We start from the raw sequence: 25057 nt of genomic DNA on the forward strand, positions 1-25057 counted from the left end.
TTTAAAGATCAATTTAGCTAATGTGCTTTTACGCTTCGCTGATGTGGAAAATTTGTTCTATCCATACAATCAAAACGCAACAAAGATCATTGGAGGCAGAATAAATCAAATAAACCACAAAGCATGCGGCGTCAACATTCACTGCAGCTTCCTCAAGTGAAGGGTAATGCCACATTTCCATCACATTTTCTACATCGTGTTCCTTTTGTTTGAGGTTTGACTGGTGTGCTTTTAATGATGTCACCTTGTTGTGTAGTCTTCTTCGCACACAACTGGAGAACTAGTGCCACCAACTCTTGACGAACCAACTCCTAATATCCACATAGTGTTCAAATTTGATCTACATTTGGATTGATATCAGGCTAGTGTCTCACCAAATTAAAGTGATGTAAATGTCCTAAATTTGGTTAAATATTGGTTGTGACAACACTGTCACCACAAGGTCCATTTAGTAGCTGGAGTTTTAAATCATATCACACAACCTTCATTAGAAGAATGATTGCCGTCATAGAAAAGAAGAACACTCAAGTTTCTGACCAATTAAAGGATGACTCATCTTTGTTAGCCCAAGAGCTGGTGTTCAGAGTTCATTGCTGACCTTTTTAAAAGCAGTTGAGAAAATGATCACATCAAAAGGTCCATTTAGAAGCTGCTCCTAAACCTCTGAATACAGTTTTTACAAATGCAGCTTTTTCTCAGTGCAGAGAGAAATCTGTGTCATGAGTATGAAGGAATAAAACTTTCAGCTTTATCACTTTGATTCTTTCAAAAATTTTTGGAGATGCACGTAGTCTCTCTTTAAAGTAAATCAAAGTATAGTTGAGGTTATTTGTAGTAAAGCAAATACATCTCTACGTCTCCCTTAGATGCTCCAGAAGGTGGTGGGAAGAGCTCGGCCGGTGCTGCACCAATCAGCGATGAACTGGACATCTTTGGACCAATGGTCTCCAACCCTCTCCCCTTGGCCAACAACACACAGCAGGCTCAGGTGACACACACACACACACGCTTTCATCATCTGCTTATCACCACAGGCAGGTGGCAACACTGGGAGTCTGCAGAGACTCCCATGTAAGTGCACACACACACACACACACACACACACAAGTATATTCACAAACACGCCATCTCTCTTTACACACACTCTCTGAGGATCATATCAAAGTAAACTGTCATAGACTCTCCTTTATTGAATTAATTTAACCAATGTCCTTCAAGGGGAGAGTGGGCCTGTCTGACAGAGAGAGGAATAATGGTGAACGGCTGTAATGACGAGAGCAGGTGGGGATGTAGTGGAATACATCCTATCCATTTAATACAGTTTTTTTTTTTTTTTAGCCAAAGCCCAAGAAGAATGAAGGCAATGATTTCACTAATTAAACTAAAATGAAATATTTAAGAACCAACTTCATTAGTGAGATTCAGTTCTTTTATTCTTTTATTATTCTGTATATCCAGCTTTATTTTATTTTATTTTGATTACATCCTGCTGAGCCAGGATGATACCAGTCTAACATGCATTAGTGATGATGATCTGTCTTTCTGCACAGATGATTCTTTTCAGCTGCTCTTTGCTGGAGGGGTCTTGTTCTTCTCCCTTCCATTGTAAAATCCTACAAATGTCTTCTACTGGATTACTGTTCTTGGCCAGGTCATGGTTTTCACTTTTTCCCCTTCACAAACTCGTGAGTGACTTCTGCAGTGTGTTTGGGATCATTGTCATGCTGGACAAATCCTCACCTGCCAAGCTTCTTGACACTGGGAGTTGTCTTTTCATTCAGTATCTGGGTAAACAAACACATTTACAGTACTGTCTACGAGTGTCATCTCCTGTACACACATCAGCACCAAAGACTATAACTAAAGGTGGACGTAGCCTGCGTGACATCACAGGTTTCTGAAAAGTGGTTTTGAAGCTGCTCCACCGTCTTCACCTTGTCAGTGCCTGACTCAGCCTAACTCCCGAGGTGGAGCATGTGTGGGGCCGAGACTTTGGTGCATTTGAGATGTGGAAAAATATGGTCACACACCTGTCACTCAAAATTTCCCCCCCTGTATAGTTGTAATGAAGAGGGAAATTAGCTATAAAGACCAAAACCACGTTTTAATAGGACTCTGTGGGGATTGACTCGCTTTTGGAGTCAGCCTTAAGTGGTCATTTGAGGAACTGCAGTTTTAGAGACTTCAGTGTGAGATTCATTTTTCAGCCACATGATCGGCACACCTGGCTAACAACCGCCACGGATGTGTTATGTTCACATTTATCCGACCTTCAAACTACAGTGCAGAAAATAACAAACTGAGATAACTCCTCTGTCATACTCACATGAAAGCACATTTCATTTTCAAGATTCAGCAACCACAACACACTAACAGAGCGTGTACATGCATAAGAGACAGGAGAAAACAATGATTAGATGAGGTGCTGAAGCCTGCTGCTGAGCCAGGGTGCACTGTCCTGACAGACATTGCATACACCACCTGCGGTGGTTTAGCCATCCTAAACCACCGCAGGGGAAATTCCTTCACTGTGACAGCCCTACTCCCACCGCCATGTTCAACCATCAGCACTATGATAGTCTCCTGGCCAGATCCATGCCAAACACACCGGACCCCCTCTGAGCCGAAAAATGTCCTGCCAACATCCATCAGGCTTCTTTTCATGTGCTTTAGCAAAGGTAAATCCAGCAGTTTTGTGCTGATTTGTGAGCAGTTTTGTGAGCGGTGGTTTTCTGCTTGAACGCCGTCTGTGTAGGTGGACATCCTGCGGTGTCCTTCACACCGTCTGATCAGTCTCTGAAACCTCAGCTTACTCAGATAATCATTGTGCCAAGTTAGAAGCACTTACCCGTCTGATTTTCACTGCAAGGTTGTGAGTTTTGCCTGGCGTCTTTTTCTGAGGACGGTCTCTGCTCTTCCTGTACCTCCTAACCACTGCTGCAGCTGTTTCAGCTCATGTTCAGTAGCTTACTGATGCTCTTGTACCATCTCCCACCTTTGTGAACACTCAGGTTTCTTTGTTCAGTTCCTCACCACGTGAAGCCATGTTGCATTTGACAGGACAAAACTGAGGAAGCTGTGGTGTTAACAGGTTATTTTATAACCTTGTGTACGTTTTTCAGCTTAACTGGAAATAACTGGTGTAATCACTTTTGTTGCAGTGATCTTCTTTGGAGCTCATATTTTCAGTGTAGACTATCTGTTATCAGTTTGTTTTTAATTATACATGAGATCAACATAAGATACACTTCAGTCTTAAAATAATACAATTATTGTAATATGGTACCATTTTATTACGTAAAAGTGTCAAGTCTCAGCTTTAGTTTGGGTAGGTTTGCATCAACATCAAAAGGGCTGAGTGGCACTAATGAGCAAGTGCCTGTACTAGCTCCTATTTGTATCCAAATGCTTACACGGTATGTACATGAGCAGGATTTGCAAAAACAACGAGACAGTGTACGTATTTTTTCTGTATAGTCAGAATGTAAGTTAGTTTTGTGACCGTCTTCGGTGGGGTGTGTCCTGTCAACCAAGTAATTACTGTTCCTGTTAAATTACTATTGAATTACTCCAATACAATCTCAGTGTTAGCATGTGTGTAACATATGAACTTTGTAGCTTTGGTAACAAGACACTTATCTGTCAGTGAAACCATGTTAATCTAGTTACTTTTCACTTTAGTTATTAATGTCACTCACCAGAAATTTGTTATCATTATCATAAGTGGTCACCTATGTAACCACTTTTGAATTCCATCACTATAACCAACAACTGTTGAGTAATGTGTCAGGTATACAGTGCATCCGGAAAGTATTCACAGCACTTCACTTTTTCCACATTTTGTTAAGTTACAGCCTTATTCCAAAATGGATTAAATTCATTTTTTACCTCAACATTCTACACACAATACTCCATTATGACAAAGTGAAAAAAGTTTGCTTGAAATTTTTGCAAATATATTAAAAATAAAAAACCAAAAACATCACATGTACATAAGTATTCACAGCCTTTGCCATGACACTCAAAATTGAGCTCAGGTGCATCCTGTTTCCACTGATCATCCTTCAGATGTTTCTACAACTTGATTGGAGTCCACCTGTGGTAAATTCAGTTGATTGGACATGATTTGGAAAGGTGCACACCTGTCGATATAAGGTCCCATAGTTGACAGTGCATGTCAGAGCACAAACCAAGCCATGAAGTCCAAGTAACTGTCTGTAGACGTCAGAGACAGGATTGTATGGAGGCACAGATCTGGGGAAGGGTACAGAAAAATTCCTGCAGCATTGAAGGTCCCAATGAGAACAGTGGCCTCCATCATCTGTAAATGGAAGAAGTTTGGAACCACCAGGACTCTTCCTAGAGCTGGCCGCCCAGCCAATCTGAGCGATCGGGGCAGAAGGGCCTTAGTCAGGGAAGTGACCAAGAACCCGATGGTCACTCTGACAGTGCTCCAGCGTTGCTCTGTGGAGAGAGGAGAACCTTCCAGAAGGACAACCATTTCTGCAGCACTCCACCAATCAGGCCTGTATGGTAGAGTGGCCAGACGGAAGCCACTCCTCAGTAAAAGGTACATGACAGCCCGCCTGGAGTTCGCCAAAAGGCACCTGAAGGACTCTCAGACCATGAGAAACAAAATTATCTGGTCTGATGAAACAAAGATTGAATTCTTTGGCCTGAATGCCAAGCCTTATGTCTGGAGGAAACCAGGCACCGCTCATCACCTGGCCAGTACCATCCCTACAGTCAAGCATGGTGGTGGCAGCATCATGCTGTTGGGATGTTTTTTGGCAGCGGGAACTGAGAGACTAGTCGGGGTCGAGGGAAAGGAAGATGAATGCAGCAATGTACAGAGACATCCTTGATGATAACCTGCTCCACAGCGCTCTGGACCTTGGACTGGGGCGAAGGTTCATCTTCCAACAGGACAACGACCCTAAGCACACAGGCAAGATAACAAAGGAGTGGCTTCGGGACAACTCTGTAAATGTCCTTGAGTGGCCCAGCCAGAGCCCAGACTTGAACCTGATTGAACATCTCTGGAGAGATCTGAAATTGGCTGTGCAACAACGCTCCCCATCCAACCTGATGGAGCTTGAGAGGTTCTGCAAAGAAGAATGGGAGAAACTGCCCCAAAATAGGCATCCCAAGCTTGTAGCATCATACTCAAAAAGACTGGCTGTAATTGCTGCCAAAGGTTCTTCAACAAAGTATTGAGTAAAGGCTGTGAATACTTATGTACATGTGATTTTCTTTGTTTTTTATTTTTAATATATTTGCAAAAACTTTAAGCAAACTTTTTTCACTTTGTCCTTATGGGGTATTGTGTGTAGAATACACAACACCTGTACACCAACACCTGCACCTCCAGCCATCAGTCTGTCAAGCTCCTGAAGTTTGCAGATGACACCACTCTCATTGGACTCATCTCTGATGGCGATGAGTCTGCCTACAGGTGGGAGACTGACCGTCTGGTAACTTGGTGCAGGCAGAACAACCTAGAGCTTAACGCTCTGAAGACAGTGGAGATGATAGTGGACTTATAGTGGCCCCACCCACCCCCATCACCCTGTGCGACTCCCCCGTGGCCACCGTGGAGCATTTCCGCTTCTTGGGAACCACCATTACACAGGACATTAAGTGGGAGCTGAACATCAGCTCCCTCATCAAGAAAGCTCAGCAGAGGATGTATTTCCTGAGACAGTTGAAGAAGTTCAACCTGCCAAGGACTATGATGGTGAACTTCTACACCTCCATCATTGAGTCCATCCTCACCTCCTCCATCACCATCTGGTACGCTGCTGCCACGGAGAGGGACAATAACAGACTGCAGCGTATCATCCACTCTGCTGAGAAGGTGATTGGCTGCAATCTACCATCCCTCCAGGACCTGTACGCCTCAAGGACTCTGAGGCGTGCAGGGAAGATTGTAGCTGACTCCTCCCACCCTGGACACAAACTCTTTGTGACACTCCCCTCTGGCAGGAGGCTGCGGTCCTTCAGGACCAAAACCTCCCACCACAAAAACAGCTTCTTCCCGTCTGCTATCAGCCTTATCAACAAGGCTAGAGAGCCGCGATGTCACTGATCCCCCCTAATCTCCAATTGCACCAATCACCAGCACAAATTCCTTGTATGTGGAAACATACTTGGCAATAAAACCGATTCTGATTCTGATTCTGAATGTTGAGGTAAAAAATGAATTTAATCCATTTTGGAATAGGGCTGTAACATAACAAAATGTGGAAAAAGTGAAGCGCTGTGAATACTTTCCGGATGCACTGTACCTTTACTGTAGTATCTTTCTCAGTGTGATACTTTTTCATTGAAACCCACCAAAGTTCTATGTATAGTCTATGGTATCTGACTTTTCTCTGATCGGTCTGACACAAAAACCCCTGTTACCAGTAGATGTAAAAACAAGAAAAATGTAAAAACAAGATCATGCATCTGAGTTTGTTATTATGATATGATACGAAGTTGAGAACAAAGGATGGAGGTGAGTGCGTCCAATGAGTGCCTGCAATCATATTGGATGTTCTTCATTTTCTTGGTAGACAAAACAAAGCAGGGTGTTTGTCTGAGTTAGAGAGAGACAGATTCTTTGACATTCTTCAGTGTGTTTTCCAGATACAATTTTCCTTCCTTCTTCTCTCTCTCGTTCACTGACTAGTCTCAGGGGAACGAGAAAGACTTTTTGAATAAAACATTTTCACAGAGCAGAGCTGAGTTTGAAATGCTGTTGCAGTCCTTCAAGCGTGGCCTTTGACCTCTGGCTCGGCTGAAAATGAGGACACACATTCATACAGACTTAAATATATGCAACATACAAACACACACTCAGAAGATGGAGACATGCAGTTGCACGCTTCTAGTCAAGGAGTCAATAAACATACAAACATACAAAATAAACACAATATGCACATTGTATACTTTAAGTGCAAAACACACACACACAAACAAAGATACACAAAGTAAGAATTCACAGCGACCTCATGTCTGGGTTTGAAATTCATTCTTTCACTCCCTGACCTATCTCTAGGTTTCAAATTGTACATCTCACTCTTCACTCACAGACACTTCTTGGCCTCCTGGGACCAGACCAGGCAGTAGCTCGCAGGTGACCCAGGCATGAAGAACAATTATGGGCTGCTGTAACTGCTAGGTCTCCTGCCACTACCAGCTTCCCTCTCCTCCCACTTACCCTTTAATCTCCCCTCCACGATCACCTCCACTGTGACTCCACCTACTGCAGCTCTGTGTCTGCCTCACACCTCAGCTCATCTCCATAAACTCTCCACCAATGAGACTCTTTTTTTCTTCTGTGCAAAAACCTGGTGTGGTCACCAATGATGCAAGGTAATACTTTACATGCAGCCCCCTCCAATCAGAAACAAGGATATTGGAGATTCAGTACTTCCTCATTAAATTAACTCCTCAGCAGAAGCCCATTAATTTTCTGTAGGATTATGCAGTGTTAATGCCATATGTTAATTACTGCAGTTACTTGTTTACAATTTTTAAACCTCCAAGTTGTAATTACAACTAGGAACCTCAGATTTTTACAAACCTCCTATATAAGGCAAACAAATATGAAGGTATCACATTTCCAAAAGTCTGTCAAGTCAAATTTAATACATACAGTGCTATATTGTCCATAAACATTACTTTCACCCCACGCAGACACTGCAATCATAGAACCATTGTGAGTTGTCAAATGACATGAACACTTTCAAGTTGTAAACATGGGAATCTTTCCCATCTCTGCCATCTGTCCCAGATAATGTGATCACGGCATGAGTGCTCTTTCAAACTAGAAAGCGACACAAAGAAATGCATAAGAGTGTCATCACAAAAGTCTGGTGATGGAGTCATCACTTGTGCAGTAGCTACCATCAGTTATGGCCAGTTTTGTTAATGGCAAAATGGACACATAGAGGAAACTCTCTTGGTTTGGCTTCTGATTTGGCAGAGCAGGGATACATGTAATTGGATGTTATAACACATCTGATAGCTCCTTCTGTTTTGTATCCTCTAGTTCCACAAGGAACGACTGACCAGTCATACTGTATGTTAGCAACAGTAACAAAGCACAGCAGCTCTGTCAAGCTTTGGATTTCTGCACATGCTAAAGTGGTGTGCATGGCATATTCATGTGAGTTATCATCCTTTGATGCTACTTCATCAAAGTTTGGCTCTGTTGTGGTCTTTGTTAGGTATAGGGAAGTTTACCTGAGATGACTGAGATAACTCGTCAGTTTATTCCTCATCCTTAAATCTGTTTCTCATGTAAAGGTGAGTTATGTAGCCAGTAAAGTATTGATCTAACCTTTATTTTTTTCTCTAAGGACTCAAGTATACAGTGGCTTGAGGAAGTATTCAGACAAGGCCTTCATTTGCATTTATTATTGACAGTGTGAAGAAAAAACTGGAATCTCTCACTTAAAAAAACTATTCAGATCCTTAATTCAGTACTTTACACCTTTGAGTCTTCTTGGGTAAGTATCTACAAGTTTCGCACATCTGGATTTGGGCTGTTCATCCCATTCTTCCTGACAGATCCTCTCAAGCCCTGTCAGATTGGATGGGAAGTGTCTGTGAACTGCCATCTTCAGGTACAAGAGGTTGTATGGCTTTGGCTCTGCTTCTCAGGGACAGTCAGAGACTTGTCCCAAAGCCACTCTACCATTTTCCTGGCTCTATGCTTCAGGTCATTGTCACACTGAAAGGTGAACATCCCACTGCAGGTGCAGTTGGCACAGGTTTTCTTCAAAAACCAGCTGTATATGGCTGCATTCATTCTTCCCTCAAGAAGTGAGGGAGGGGGGGGGGGGTCAATCAGGCCACTGGATCAGAGGCCTGATTGAAGGTTCTATCATCTCTGCAGAGGACTTCTGAAGTTTCCGTTAGAGTTACCGTTGGGTTGTTGGCCACCTCTCTGACCGAGGCCCTTCTTACCTGGTTACTCGTTTTGGCTGAAAAGCAAACTCTAGGAAGAGTCCTGGTTGTTCCCTGTTCCTGGTTATCTTCCATCTGAATTATTGAGGCCACTGTGCTCCTGTGAACACTCAAAGTTTTATACCCTTGGCATCATCTATACCTCAACATTGTTGTATCATGTCACTGAAGTCTTCATAGAGTTCCTTGGTTTTGTCCTGACATGCAGCGTGAATTGCGGGACCTTCTATACTTGTAGACTAGACCATGTCCAGTCAATTCAGATTGTCACAGGTGGAAACCAATCAAGTTCCAATCAAGTCTACAACACTATAAAGTGGTAAAAAGTGAAGAGGTCTGAATACTTTCTGAAGCCTCTGAATATGGTAAACATCTGAACCCTTTTTTTTCCTTTTAATACTTTCATAGTGTGTCGTAATACTTAGGGTTAGTAACTAAACCATGCGAAACAAGATGTTAGTCCTTTATTTCTTTATGGATAATAAATGGGTGAGGATGATAGTTCTTTATGTTTTTGCCGTAGTAAATGACTACAAAGTGTTCAGTTACAAAAACACTGTTTGTAGCCATCAAATGCATAAAAGCCATCTAGAAACATGAAAGTCAGCTGGAGACGGAGTTTACAACCAACTCAGGGAGTAAATGTTAATTGGCTGGCTAGTCAGAGCTGATCAAATCTATCCAAGGTCCCCACTGTTTCAAAAATTACCATGAATTTTGATTGGCAGAATTACATCGCTTATCATTATAAACTGTGTAGATGATTGATTGGTGAGCTTGGCAGGCAGGGCAACAGTAACAACAGTTTCTTTGCTTCCAAATGCTCCAGTTTACAATTGGAAATCACTTTCACGAAGAATAGTCTTCCCCATTAACTGGAAAATGGACAGCATTTAATTACAGCCCTGTTTGTCCAATTTTAATTTAAACAGACAGGTAACAACATCCCAAAATCGATATTTTGAGAATGGCTGCATCCATTGTTGGAGTTCATCAATAAGCTCTGTTTTTTTCTGTTCATGTGGTTACAGAAGCTTAATTTACTCAACAAAACAATGACACAAAAGTAGTCAAAGCTCCATGATTTACTTGTTTGGCACTTTGTAGCTGCAGGCCAGCGTTTAGCTATAATAGCTAAAGGTTTAAGAAGCTGTTAGAATAGAGTGTTGTACCATTCAAATGATTTGTGTGACGAAATTCATCATTATCAGTTCGCTTTTCAAAACAAATACAAGTCATTAATATTGCGGCAGCATAGGTTTGCCTCTGTCACAGTCTACGCTCTCTCTGTCGACACCTTTTCTTCTTCCTCACTGATTTTCTGCCGTTTTTCCTGTCTGTACGTGTTCTCTCTCCCCTCTCCTTTCATTTTCTTCCCACTCTCTCTGCTGTACCTCAGCATTCATTCTCTCACAAGAATATATTTTCCTTGAATCCGAACATACAGCACCGCTCCTGTTGTTCTTCTCCTCGTCCTTCATATGTCCTCCTCCTCCTCCTCCTCCTCTTCCTCTCATTTACATTCCTTGCTTCTTCACTTTTACGTCCTTTCTGTCTACTTTCTGTCTTATATCTGCCCACACCTGGGGCCTCATTAATCAACATTAAGTATGTACAATTATATGGGTAAGTTAGACATACAGCACAAGCATTCCTGAGCAGAGTGTAATTTATTATTTTGAATTTATGCTTAAATATGCATAAATTCACATGAAGCCAAGAAGATACTGGTGCATGGTAGAATAAATAGAGACTTCAATCTTTCTTTAAAGATCAGAAGCAAATGATGAACTGAATAATGAGCAAAAATGGACTTGTTGTTTACACATGCTAGTTGAGACAACAGGCCCATAAGGTCCCATACTGTATAAAGTGAGATCTCCATGTCTTTATTGTGTAGAATTTTGATTTCTAACACCACCTTTTCCAAACACTGCACCAAGAACCAGGACTGGAATTTCACACCTACCGTGAGCTGCATAATGCATGCTGTTCTTTCAACTTTAATTTTTAGAGGCTCAATGATGCAAATGGTTTTCCTACAGCGTGTCACAGCGGGCAGTAATTAAAAAAATCTCTATACTATTGCCAACTTCTTATTACTGTAAGTGCACAATTATCATAATGGTTGTAGTTTCCTTCATATATACCTGGTACTGTCTGATATATAATGTTGTATTTGCATTTTTACAACAAAGATGACTATGAATTACTGTTTTGTTCAATTTAAGCATCTCCTTCAGCTCTGAGCATTGTTGGCATTTCTTTAAGGTTGCATAAAGCCCAGACAGCTTTCACTAATAAGAAAGGGCCAGCTTACATTTAGCCTGAGAGGCTGAACCAAGGGCAAAAAAGTCCTGAAAAGAGTCTGTGCACTGTTTTCTGCCTATTGTCATGCTGTATAATAAACCTGGGACCAATCAGGGACTGATTTCTGTTAATAATGAGTAAATTCTGTTGATAATCTTTCTTTAGTTCTTCAGAAATAAGGTTTAGAATTTTGAATGCAGGACTTCTCTTGTATTTTAATCATGCTTGAAGAGTATTCAGATCTCTTTACTGAAAGATCTTCTTTACCGCTGCAAGCTGAAAAAGTTGGGAACCACTGGTTTATTGTGTATTAAATAAGCTTATTTGTTCTTTTACTATATATGAACTAAACAAAAACATAAATCCAGCACTTGGTTTTGCTCCTATTTTTCATGAGTTGAAATTAAAGATCTAAAAGTTTTTCTGACCACTCAAAAGGCGTCTTTCTCTCAAATTTCCTTCACAAATGTGTTTAAATCTGTGTTAGTGAGCATTTCTCATTTGTCAAGATCATCCATCAACCTGACAGATGTGGCATATCCAGCTGCTGTCTACACAGCATGATTACTGCACAGGTGAGCCGTGGGCTGGTCACAATAAAAGGCCACTTTAAAATGTGCAGTTTTATTTGATGAAAGGCATTTATTAGCCACTGAACTATTTGTTTCAGATGACTGGTCGTGGATCAGGAAACAAGTGGTGGCCCACTCCGCTTCAATGGCTGTGTGGCATTCCAGGTTATTGGCAGGAAGTGGGACATGCTGTTGTATATGCAGATTCAGAGCATCCAAACATGCTCAGTGGGTGGCATGTCTGGTGACTATGCAGGCAGTGCAAGAACTGGGATGTTTTAAGCTTCCAGGAATTGTGTACTTCATGCTGCAACATGAGGCGATGGCGGCAGATCAATGGCACGACAAAGTAAAAACAAAGGTGTTGCATTTATGTTTTTGTTCAGTATATGATCTAAATCTGCAAAGTATCCAGTAAGTACAGATGTCAAATAAATATAGTGTAGAGTAAGGTTCAATATTTCCCTCTGATATACAGAGTATATGTATAAAATAGCATGAAAGCAAAGGAACTTTGTTACTTTGCACTGCTGTTCAGCAGGTGAAATAATGATACCATACACATGTGATCCAGCAGAGAGCCCTTTGTGGTGTTTGATGCTGTTATTATTTAGCACTGCAGTAGAGTTGGGGAGTAGAGTTAAGGCCTGGTACTGTTACACAGCAGTGACTGCTCCAGACAGGCTGCTCTCATGTAGTCCTCCACCTCTGGACCCACTGTCTGTCATGTAGACTCCATGATTTCAATGTCAAGCAGGACATTGTGTATCCTCTGGAGTTTTACTGCAGCTCTCACAGAGAGGACTTTTTTAAATTCTCGAGGTATTAATAAACCACCAAGGTTCAGAAAAGGTCTTGATTCAACCAGAACTTGGTCCTTCTCTTTGTCTGAGCCATGTCCAATGAAACACAGAGACCTTGAGTGATATTTCCCACAGCCCTTAAATAAAAGGAAGTTAGTGTGTGGTAATACTGGTCTGTGCCTCTGTGGGAAGGTTAGCCTGTGATTGCCTCTCTTTGTTTGTTTGTCTGTAACCAACCAATCTGACAAACTAATGGCCTGTGCATGTTCCTGCTTCCTGCTTCCTCACACAGACGCACTGGATGCAGGTGACCTTGTGACCTTTCCTGTGGTGCCACCATAAGTTTATTTTCTGATCCCCCTCTCGCTCAGAGACACAATTTGCTCCCTAGATTCATGCTCCCAGGAGGAAATTCTGTGCAACCCACCTGTTGCACCAGCGTTCTAGCATCACCATTTTCAGTAAACACAAGGACATACTCTGACAGTCAATACACATCCACCTACTCTTACACACATATGCAGAGGGCTGAATTTGGGATTCAGCAGGCGGATATTACTTTACAGCTGTGATTAGCTGGGCGCATGAAGAAAGAGGAAGCCGGCAGCCTGCTGATTCGTGCAGCTATTACTCGGCATCGGGGAGCACTTGCCTATCTGCAAATACGTCAATTATAAAAATGCGATTACAGCCTTGTAGGAGGGGGAGGATTTGTGTTATCCCCAGCTTTCCCCTTCTCTCTCTCTCTCTTGCTTGCTCGCTCTCTCGCTCTCGCTCTCACACACACACACACACACACTTTGTCTCTGTTCTGTCCTCTGTCTCTCATTCACCCCACCCTGAGTGCGGAAAATGTAATTTTCAAATGGGTTTTACCAAGAAACTGAAAAGAATGTAAAAAGCCATCAACATTTAACCACAGTGGTAGGGAGGTGAAGAAGGGAGGAGACAAAGTGGGGAGCAATAGATGGATGGAAAGAGGGATGAACAGGTGGAGAGCAGGTTAGGAGAGAAATAAACAAGTGAACGGAGGTGAAGGGCGAGGCCAGGGACACACAGGACATGAAGCGTGAAGCCCCGTCCGCCCTGACAGAGCGAGTGCGATGCTGCAGACTCACCAGGAGGCACCGACTTGAATCACCACCCACAATCCTATTTCTGTTTTCCTCCCAAAGCTGCTGGGTTCACACAGGCCCCCCAGGTTTGTGAGTAATTAAGAAGAGGCCCTTCCTGCCTGTCACGATGTGAGGCATTCTATCCCAAACACGTGTGGTGTATTTATCAAACAGATGGACCAGGGTGGAGTTACACTTTGTGTGTCACTGTGTCATAGGCAAAAATATGCTGCAAGGTGTGTCTCTCTCGGCACTGCAATCATATAAACAACAGGATTTCTTATTTCCTCATTGAGAAATTCTGGATCAGACTTTTTGCCCCACCCACCACCACCTGCTTGCTCCAGGTCTCCAGGTGAAAGAGCAGTATGAAGATGGTTAGAGGAGGAAACATCAGAGAAACTCAGCCACATGTTTGAGCCTCAGTCAGACCCAGACTCTGACGAGGAGTCTGTTGAGACCAGAATCAGAGACTAGAAGACGTATCAGAGCAGTTAACATAGTTAGCGTCTTGTATTTGATTGTGTCGTTTGTTAGCTTGTAACTGGCAGTGGCTGACACAGTGTTAGTGGTTGTGCTTATGTAAACTCTCGCTCTCTGTACTGACTGACAAGGTTTCAGGTTTATTTAGCCCCGCCCTTTGTCCCCACAAGTTAACAGGATTGGTTCTTTAGGTTATGTGAGGTATGAATCCCTGACTGTCTTAATCTGTTTTTATGAGACTATCATTGGTTCACTGCAGTTCAAGGTGGAAACACTCAGTCATGGTGTTGACAGAGTATTTCACTCATGATATGTCTTGTATCATACAAACTCACCATATGGATGTTAACAAGGTCAAATGCTTGATTTTCACTAGAGGGGAACTTTAAGGTTGGTTTTGTATTTCTGTGGACTTAGTGAGGTCATTCTATTGTCAGTTTTGTCAGAAAAATACCCACACTCCTGAGAAGGAGGTGCACAGATTTACAGGACCACTGCTTGCTGTGACCAGTGGACGCACCCTCAGCTGTGTGTGGCTCAGGTGCACAGCTGTATCATCGCAGCTGGATAGATAACTAGCATAGTTAGTTAACTGGCACCTTCACTGACTGTAGCTGTGATTATGATAAACATGGGAGGACTTAGCTCTGGCTGTTGCTGTCACTTATTGTGGCTGTGCTTGTTATGATTTTGGCTGTGATGAATGAGTTTATAATGGGTGCATTGCTACAGTACATGCAGTGGTGGTGTGTGTGCAGTGAACTGATGTGGTGCTGGTGACTGGTCATCATATTGAAGCAACTGTTTTACTGAACTCTTTTCATGTATTAATAACACATCTGCCATATCTGATCAAAGTGCCGCAGGTGTAATCAGAGCAGTAACCACGCAGCTTCATCCGCTACGGCCACGCAGAGCGACCGCAGCTGTCCTCACAGTCGTACCAGAGCTTGGATTTCTGAGGAGGAGGAATGAGCATTAAATGTATCCCTGCTTTCCGTAAACTGGCAGTGTATTAGAACAGGACTGGACCAACACTGGCTGCTCCTCTAGATCGGTGGGTTGCAGAATTTAATGTAGGTGCACACAAAAATAGTCTGTCACCCTTCAGGCGCTCCAGAGAAGACCGACTATGAGCAACAAAAATGAAGCAGTCAGGCTCTTATTAATGAACATAATATCTGATTACAGTGTGCAGTGAGCTACAGTTTGTGTTCATCCAGCACCAGGTTCAGTTCAGGAGCTGACTATGTAAAGAGCTGCTGTCTTACGCCGGGAACACACTGCGTTGCGTGTGCGTGGCGGCTGCATCGCTGAACTGCTGCAGCCAGCTCCATCCCTCTACATGGACTCAGCAGGTGACTCGAATGTTGGATTTCTTTTCATTCTAAATTAATTTCTGATTTATTTTTGGCAGAAAATGTCTCTGAAATGCCACTGTCTCCACATGCAGCTGCTAAAATGATTAAAAATATATTTAGATTTTTTCATGTTTGTGACATAGACAGCTGTAGTGAAAGGTGTCGGTTTTATTTAACATTGCTGTTATGATGTCAGTATGACTATCAACAGGTGTCAACGTTTCCCTGTCTGTTTTTGCTGCGTGACACTGAATCTCTAGATCACGCAATGCAGCCGGGAGACCGAACTTCAGACGTGTGTGTCACACAGGCAGTGTGTCGCTCTTACCTTGTTAACATGGGCGCTGAAATGAAAGCCGACACATTCTGCAGCTGCCACACACACACACACCACGCAGCCAGTGTGTCCCTGACGTCAGTAGATCAGGTGCTGAACACAGACTCATTGCATCAATGAAAACCATCTTGTAAATAAGTCCTTGGCCATGTCTTCAAAAGGCAATCAATGACTATCAGCCTTTTCATATTGTACACAGCATTTTATTCAAATGTTACAGATACATGCTTATAGTGAACAGCTTCAGTTGTTTTAAGTCTTTAAACAATGAGTACTAGATATTGAATAAATAAGTATGGTCCTGAAGCTGTAATTGTTCCTATTATAAGACTTTTAAAATAAAAGACTTGTGTAACATCTTTTTTCCAAGTTGTCCATAATGATATTAGAGGAGCGTTAATAAAGCAGTTAGGGACTGAAATTGTTCTCCTGAGTGCTCAAAACTATCCCCATGCCCCAAATTGCAGCCAATTTCAAAGTTCTTAAGTGGGCAGTGCAATCAAAGCTGGAGAGATTTTTTTTCTTTTCATCTAAAGCTGGACCAGTAGATATGAAGTCAGTGCACCATTTGAAAACCCGTGTAACAAGGGAATATCTCTTTGAGACAGAACGCCATGTGCATCCATCATACAGTACAAATCCGTCTGATCAAAGAGCGCCCTACTCAAGACAGAGCACAATCAGAAGATGATTGGCAGACCACTTAAAACTGAGTGAGTCTGATCCTAAAGCGTGGCTGGACAAAAATTGAAAAAATCCCTGCTAAAGTTGGGAAGAGCATAAAGTGTAACATTTGTTTTAAATATCTGGACCCAGAAAGCAGACACACAAACTCAACAGTGGTATTAAAGGTATTTTAATAGTGAAAAGGTTGTGAGGAGAGGAATGCGGAGAGGAGAGCTGGAGGGGTGGCTGAAGACAGGAGACCAGGGTGTGGTGGTAAGCGTGGAGCAATGGGAAGGAGATGGTGGAGACTGGAGATGGCTGGAGGTGGACAGTGTGGTGGAGATGGTTAGCAGGCAGCAGCTAGAAGGATACAGGGTGAAGGTCTGGCTCTGGAGTCCCGGAGTACAGGAGAATCAAAGTGAACAAAGCACAGGAGGAAAAACTCAGGTAGATAATACTGAGCCACCGAGCGCGTCGCTACCACGAACAGTATGGTGATGAGTGACAGGAGAACCGGAGTCCTCGTACTTTGGAAACAGGTGTGGAGAGCTGCCACAGTCAGGGAGAGGTAACCACACCTACTAACACACACACACATGCACACAAAAAAACCATTATGGTGGAAATACTATAAGAGTTAGTGTTTAATTATTAAAATCAACCACGAAGAGACATCCAGCTGTATTTAACCTGCATTCATTGATTTTCTAGGTCATTTGGGGGCAGCACAGAAGCTGTAAACACAACATTTATTATTGATTTATCAACAATCCGTCGCTTTTTAGCTCTAATGTGGTCTTCAACAGCTGTTTAGCTATTTTACCATCTTCACCACACTTTTCCCTTTGCTCCTGTCATCATTACTATGGCCACTAGATGTCGCCTAGCAACAAAACCTAACTATGGGTCATAATAAGCTGCTGCATGGACGACCTAAAGTTGTGTGACATAAAATTAAAACAGTGAGATTCAAACATTCAGTAAAGGTGATGGGAACTGCAGATTTGTGTGATAATTCTTTGTGTGTTCATTATGCAGCATCTTAGCTGTAGTAAATGTTGCGCTTTAGTGAAGGACAAGTTGAGTCGTGACTGGTGCGACTTTCGGTCCAGTCAATGAAACTCAGTTAAACCGTCCACTTCCTTGTGTATTTTCATGTACTTTACATTGTGCATGAAAAAAAAATGTTAACATGGACATAAAGTTAAAGTGGAAGCTTCTGTGCAAGTGTGTCATGTTTGGGTTTTAAGGCCTAAGCTGGATGAAAGAGAGTATAAAGGGAGGAGGATAGAAGAGTGAAGGAGGAGTGAGGAGTGAAGAGATAGAGGGAGAGTGAAGGAAAGATTGCTGAACAAGGGATGTTGTGGGAGGGAAAGGGAGGGAAGGGGAGATGGAGAGATGAATGCAGTTTGTTGAGAGCAGAAGAAAAGGGATGAGGTAACAAACTTGACCAGCGATTGATTTCTTCCCTCTTACACTTCCTTTCATTTTTTGTCTTTTGTTTCTTCCTTCTGTCATATTAGACACTCTCTCTAAAATTTAGACTTCCAAGCTTTGTTTTTGTTTTCAGTAAATTAGCACAAATCCTTCAACATGCACACACACACACACACACCCACCTACACACTCACACACACACAGCTCAGTGTGGTTTTAAAGCCACAGATGGTCTATCAGAGGGGAGTGTATGAGTATTTCAAACAGTGATGGAAAACTGTAGGGACACACAGTCTTGTGTGTGTGTGTGCGTGTGTGTGTGTGTGTGTGCATGCATGTGTAGAGGTCTATGTATAGTGACAGTGAGGAAAAGACTGTCAGAGTGGTAATTCAAAGCTCTGGCTGCACCATCAACACCAGCACTGGGTGAGAAGAACAGAGCCTTGTTGAAGAGGCTCTCTATCACACAATGTGCTGCTAGGAGCCCAGCAACACATCACACACTATGTGGACGGTGTGTGTGTGTGTTTGACTGAGAAAGGCAAAGAAAAGGATAGATGCACATGTAACATACTGTGCTTAAAAGTCTGCTCCGTTACAAGTTCAGTGCAGTTTACATTGTGTGCCACCTGCTTAGCTTTGGCAGGAAAACTCCTGGCCTGCTTCACCGTTCTTTCAGTGCGACTGGAGCTAATGCTGCTGGAGTGTCTGGCAATCACAGATGGAGGACGGAGTGAAAGGCTGATGGAGAATGGTTTGTCTTAGGCGACTGCATTTATACCAGAGAAGCCTTGATTTTAAGAACCACATGCACCAGGATAATGTAAAGGCTACTGAGCTGTCTCCACTGTCCATTTGTCACTGTTACACAGTTAATCTGTATCAGCCAGCCAGTTCCCAGTTTGACCATATATTATGTATTATCAGCGGCCATTAGTTGAAGTGTTGGTGGTTCAGTCCCCCTGCCCTTGAGCAACACATTGAAGCCGACTATGCTCTCAGAACATATTATATAACTGATCAATATTATACTGGTTGTTTATGGGACTTCCTTAAATCAATAATTCTCAATCATTTACTGTCACACCCCCTTTTTGGAAGGAGAACAAATATCACAGTTTACATTTGGACCTGTCACAGAGGAAAAGTACAGCTCAGGTAATGACATTAAAAATGACTCAGCTCCAGCATCTGTTGCAACCCAGAGTGACAGTTAATCATGTGATTCGATCAGCCTGTGTTTGATGAGACGTCTGCTGAGTAAAAAGTATTTTAAATGCTCTGTTTACAGGAATAAAAATCACAGCAACACTTCACAGCTGTGCTTTGAGCTAAGTGCTAACATCTCTTCTGACACCTCCTGCTTAAAACCCAAAAAGTCAGAAGGATCGTGAGGCCTGTATTCATACTGAAAATCAAGATCGAGCGAGCTTTTGCCCTGTGTGCATGTGTGAACATGCTCATTACTGTGCTCACCATCTTGCTTTAGCATGTTAGCATGCTAACATTTGCTAATTTGCACTAAACATGAAGACAGCAGACACTAATTATTAATTAATTATTACTATTCATTCATGATAAGCAATGCCGGATTTAGATATGGGCGACATGGGCAGCCGTCCCGGGCAGCAGCATGTCAGGGGCAATCAGTTTTCTATCACTCATTTGCACATCGCTTCAGTGATATCGATATCATGTCACTGTGTGGCTCTCTGTCTAGTTTGTGCAGGCTTCTGCTCGCTCTCAGAGATGGTGGGAGATGGGGGCGGGGGGTAGTTTGACCACAGGTCTCCCCACTGGAGCGGGGGAGCAGGGAAATCTATCAAATAGCCACTTCTATCTCTGCACTGTCTCAGTATTAACTATGCAGTTGCTGGGTAGATTTCGTATGATGATGAGATTGATGACTTTGTATCAAGGAAAGCAAGAAAGGTCAGGTTTTAGATGGCAGTTGTGCAATTTAAAATGTGTGGGCTGTGTCTTGTTTGAAGTGTGCAATAGTGTAATAATGAGGTTTTCTAAATTGTGTTAATCTATTTGTAGGATGAAGGATTTGTGTTATTTGTGCAATAAACCAGATTTAAATTTCAATTTATGCATCACAAATGAGCAAAAAAGTGAATCTCTCATTTATATCACAGTTTCAATCTTGTGCAAACATAATTTAACTCACCCCACCTCCATCGGTGGACATCCCATCTGCTCCACATGTTGCTGCTCCCCTCTAAAATGATCCTGGATGATGGTCTTATCACACAGTTCAGAGCCAGCACACTCTGTCTGAGTCACACCGTCCATTCTCCCAACTCGTCTCGAAGCAGGATGCTGAATGGCTGGCGATTACTGCAGTTTGGGGGATTTGAAGTCTGTTAAATGTATTTTTCAACTTTAGCGAACAAGCTCAGCAGCAAATAGGCTTAGCTCCTTGATTGAGTCGTGGTATGCAGCTGGCTGACATCAGACGGATCAGCTGAGGACAGTTTTCTGCCTGTTCTCACCTTTCATTCACTCCTCTATTCAGGAGCGAGTATCATGCTAATGTGCTGCAGCTATTAATACAGAGCTCCATCCTGCCGCTGTCAACACTTGACTCACCTTAACTGGCTTTACTTTAGAGGAAATGGACCATGTGTGTGTGTGTGTGTGTGTGTGTGTGTGTGTGTGTGTGTGTGTGTGTGTGTGTGTGTGTGTGTGTGTGTGTGTGTGTGTGTGTGTGTTGGCATGAATACCTATCCAGCTTTGCTTTTCTCCTCAGTTATGTTTATTCCTTCATTGGCCTCCTGCCTCCTTTCCTCTCCTCAACTTGTCCTTGTCTTCCATTTTTGTTTCTCCTTATCCTCTCCTCCCTGCTCATTCTCTCTCTCTCTCTCTCTCTCTCTCTCTCTCTCTCTCTTCTCTCTGTCTCATCCTTCCATCATTCCCTCCTTCCTCTTTCTTACTTCCTCTGTCTTTCCCAGTATTGCTATCTGTGTCCCCTCCATCCTTCTCCATCATTCCTCTTCTCCTTTCCTCCACGCTTCCTCTGTTCCTTCCTTCACCCTCCCCCTCTCCTCCTTCCTCCCCTCCTCCAGTCAAAGGAAGTCAGCAGAGAGAGACAGAGGGGAGCAGCACTGCCTGCTAAGCAGTTGCGTACAACACACTCACAAAGCTTTGTGTGTGCATGTGATTGTGTCTGTGTGCTTGTGTATATGCGTGTGTTTGTGTGTGTGTGTGTGTGTGTGTGCGAGCGAGCCTGTACACTTGAGTATTAAGTTTGTTTTTGTGTGTGGTTAAGAGAATGTATAATTTGTGGAATGTGGATGAAGTGTACTCGTGACATTGAATTCATAGTCTTTATTCACTCCTGTGTGTGTGTGTGTGTGTGTGTGTGTGTGTGTGTGTGTGTGTGTGTGTGTGTGTGTGTGTGTGTGTGTGTGTGTGTGTGTGTGTGTGTGTGTTCATGTTTGTGCGTGTGCATGTTGCAGTGCCACAGTTTATCACAATGTCTCTCCTTATCTTCTTCATGGAGTCCAGCTGACTGATGCCTCCCCCTTCTCCCTCCAGTCTCTGTCCCCTCACTTAACACACACACACACACACACACACACACACACACCTGTATAGAGCTCTTAAGCAGGTGTTATTATTTTTTTTATTTTTTGCCAGCTCGATCCATTAGACATAATGAATGTCTGCGTGAAAGGTTTAAAAAAATAAATGAAAAAGTGTATGTGACCATGACATGTGTGTGTGTGTTTGTGTGTGTGTGTGTGTGTGTTTTCTGTCTGCAACAGTTCATGTCTACCTCTCTTTGCAGACAATTAATTTCATCTGTCTCACTAAATGCTTCTCCTCTACTGTCTCCTTCATTCTTTCTACCCTTTTCTGTCCTTTATTAAGCTCCCTCTCTTCTCCCCTTTATTTTTATCTTGTCTTTTCCTCCTTCTCTCCTGCTTCCTTGTCTCATCTTTTCTCATACTAATTTATATACAGTAAAGATGAGTGAATATACTCTTGAGACCAGTATGTGGAGCAAAAACAGATAAAATTGTCAGGACCAAGAATTCCAAGAATTAAATATCCCATATTGTATAAACGTAGATGTCCATGTGTTTGTGATTATAAAGCAGGTCTAGGTTCTATATTAATACTGTGAAAGTATCAAAGCCTCAGTCCACAGAGAAATGCACACAGCCTGTATTCAGAAACTGAGCCTTAAAACCAGCCGTCAGGACTTCTGGGACTTTGTGATGTCACAACAAAGCAGTCACCACCCTGAGCCAAACCCCGCCCACATATACTACTACTACTTGTGATTGCACAATATGACATATTTAACAAAGAAAAAACAAAACAAAAAAAAACATATTTGCACAATAATTTATAATACCTACCACTGCCTCTACTTTTTTTCCCCCACAATTTAATCTAATTTCTACTTTGTCATTCTTTCAGTTACTGTGAAACTCAACACCCACTGCAGATTAAAAACACACCTGGAAAGGGAATGTGCCCTTTGAGGAATGGGAAGTGTTTCATTGACAGAAGCCCAACACTAATCAAAAGAACGGCAAAGTAAAGTGCTGTGAAAATGTATATTTATAATTTATTTATTATACTGAATTTATCAAGAAAAGCATCAACAATAAACAGCATAAACATGGAGCAGGTCAGAAAGCAGAGAGATGACTTAATAAAATATGACAAATGCAGCCAATGTTTAAGAATTTATAGTAAAAAAAAGTATAATTTTGTTTTCCAAAACTGAGGCACGGGCATTAGTATCAACCAGCTACTGACATAATCAACTCAACATGCACAAGTTGAACGAATAGTCATGACATTAAAAATGTTTGGATGAAATCATTCAAATTTTATGATATCTCTCTTCATCCCCTCCCCCCATCTGTCTCCATCACAGTCTAGTTCCAGTCCAGCACCTCCACAGGCGGACCCCTCCACCTCCTCCTCTGCCTCCTCCTCTACCTCCACCACTACCACCACGAAGGCAGAGGAGAAGAAGCTCTTATCTAAAGACTCCATCCTGTCTCTGTATGCCAGCAGCTCAGTGGGCAGTCAGCCGCAGAGCCAGCAACAGCCTGCTCCAGGACAAGGTAACACACACACACACACACTGCACGCAGCATTTTTATTAACCCTGCGTTCTCCAGGTTGGAAGTTAATTTAAGCTCTGCAACATTTACTCCTTTGTTGTGATTAATTTTGCCATAAGAGTGGTGTGATTAGAACATGCATGGCATCTGGAAACTTATGGTGAGTCTCTGTCCTCCACAGTCTGTTCAACTACAGGTTCAAACCCCAAAGTGCAAAAGCTTGTAGGTTTATTGTTAAAAAATGAACCTTTAAATTTCTGTTGTTGGCATCTGACTTCTCAACTAGCACTGTCACAGTTTACAGATACAGCATTTAACAAACCACACCAGGTAACATCTTCCCCAACAGTATACCAGTCCATCCCCCAACCCGTTGCTGAGACCTGCTATATGGACACTGGCCTCATCTTGATCAACAGTATTATGATGTTTTTAGACTCAATGTGCAGCAAATGTTAAAGCTGCACTAATTAATATTTTCATATTAATAATGACTGTAACAATTAGTTGCAGGGGAATCAGTCATTATCATCACATCACATTAATTATTATATTATTGTTAATTGCTTTGTTTTTGTTTTTTTCAGGCAGCTCTTTTCAGCAGAAATGCTCCTTTAGCCTTCTGTATGTTACTGCCCAGCACCAAACAACAGACAGACAAAGTTGTTATATTAGCAAGTCAACGTAGTTTAGGAGTTGGTGGAGTCAAAAACAGAGATAAAAGCACAGTCAGTATTGACTTTAATTCTGTTGAGTTCCCAGAAACAGAGCTCTGAATTAATGCTAATTTTCTCTGTGCTGGATGTGTAAATAGGCAGCTGTCATTAAAAGCAGCACCACTGCAGATAGAAGTGGCTGCAAACAGGTGTGAATTTGCCCTGGGTGGTGCAAATGGAGTGTCCACATAACTTGAAAATGTTTCAAATAGAGCAAAATCTTAGCTGCTTTGTTTACGTCTCTGTTTCATAAACGCACAGAGATATCAGGAAGTCTCAGTCAAACTGGAGGGAAAAAGGAAAAAAAAAACAAGTGGAGATTATGGGTTTTTGAGGCTGAGATGTCAAATAAAGTCTGCACACAGTCACCGTGCATACACTGTTAATGTGTTTGTTGCTAGCTAGCTACAGCTATCATCTGGGTAGTCAGTCTATTCTTCGAGTAGATTCCTGCTACACTATAAGAATTTGTTTGTAGAATAAACCCAAAATTAATTCTTGCTTCACCTTTACAGACACGTAGCATGAAAATGTAGAACACCAGGTCCTGACTGTTTTGGCTTAGGCCTCAACCCCTTTGAGAAAATAAACCAAAGTCTGCTGGTGGCCCCCATTGTCACAGGTTGCATTATGTTTATGAGGTGTTAGCAGTAAAACCAAATACTGGTTTTCCCTTCTCAGGTTGATTAATTTGAATAAATTATCATTTTATGTTGTTAGGTAAAACTAAAACCTCCCAGAATTTCACAATCACAGTTTGTTTTAGAAAAACAAAGACTAGAGAAAATCTGTATGAACATAGGTTGTATAGGATGTATACAGGATGTTTTTCTTCTTTACTGTCCCTGGAATCATCTGGTGCAGTGGTTCCCAACCTGTGGACCGCAAAGGTATTGCAAATGGGCCGACAAATCATTTGCAAAACAGAACAATTTAGGTGAAAATATGTAATTATATAAATAATCAAAATATAAATAACCTTTTTAAATGTTTTTAAACAAAACTATCCTTAAATATCAATATCAATCCTAAAAATATTCAACAACTCCTATTTTTTTTTCTCATATTAAGGTCTGTCACTGTGAGAACCCAACGATAGCAACTGTTATGTTGTCACCGTTGGACCACATCAGATACTTGTGTGTTATCTCAGGCTGGTTGCACACTCAAAGATTTTGTCCATGGCAAAATGGATAGATGGTTAGA

The 25057-nt window shown here is 42.1% G+C and overlaps 1 protein-coding gene across 10 annotated transcripts in view; it reads left to right on the forward strand.

Moving 5' to 3' along the window:
* Positions 1–25057, forward strand: part of LOC139623308 (stromal membrane-associated protein 1-like) — a 119299-nt gene that overhangs the window by 86043 nt on the left and 8199 nt on the right. For all 10 annotated transcript variants that reach the window (XM_071481436.1, XM_071481438.1, XM_071481442.1 and 7 more), the window contains 2 exons: positions 867–988; positions 22943–23135. In XM_071481436.1, coding sequence (XP_071337537.1) covers positions 867–988; positions 22943–23135 — 315 coding nt within the window. The remainder of the gene's footprint in view (positions 1–866; positions 989–22942; positions 23136–25057) is intronic.

The sequence above is a fragment of the Trachinotus anak genome, unplaced genomic scaffold (assembly GCF_046630095.1).
Source record: "Trachinotus anak isolate AG129_WGS33_773 ecotype Australia unplaced genomic scaffold, CSIRO_AGI_Tana_v1 ptg000007l, whole genome shotgun sequence".
Taxonomy (NCBI): domain Eukaryota; kingdom Metazoa; phylum Chordata; class Actinopteri; order Carangiformes; family Carangidae; genus Trachinotus; species Trachinotus anak.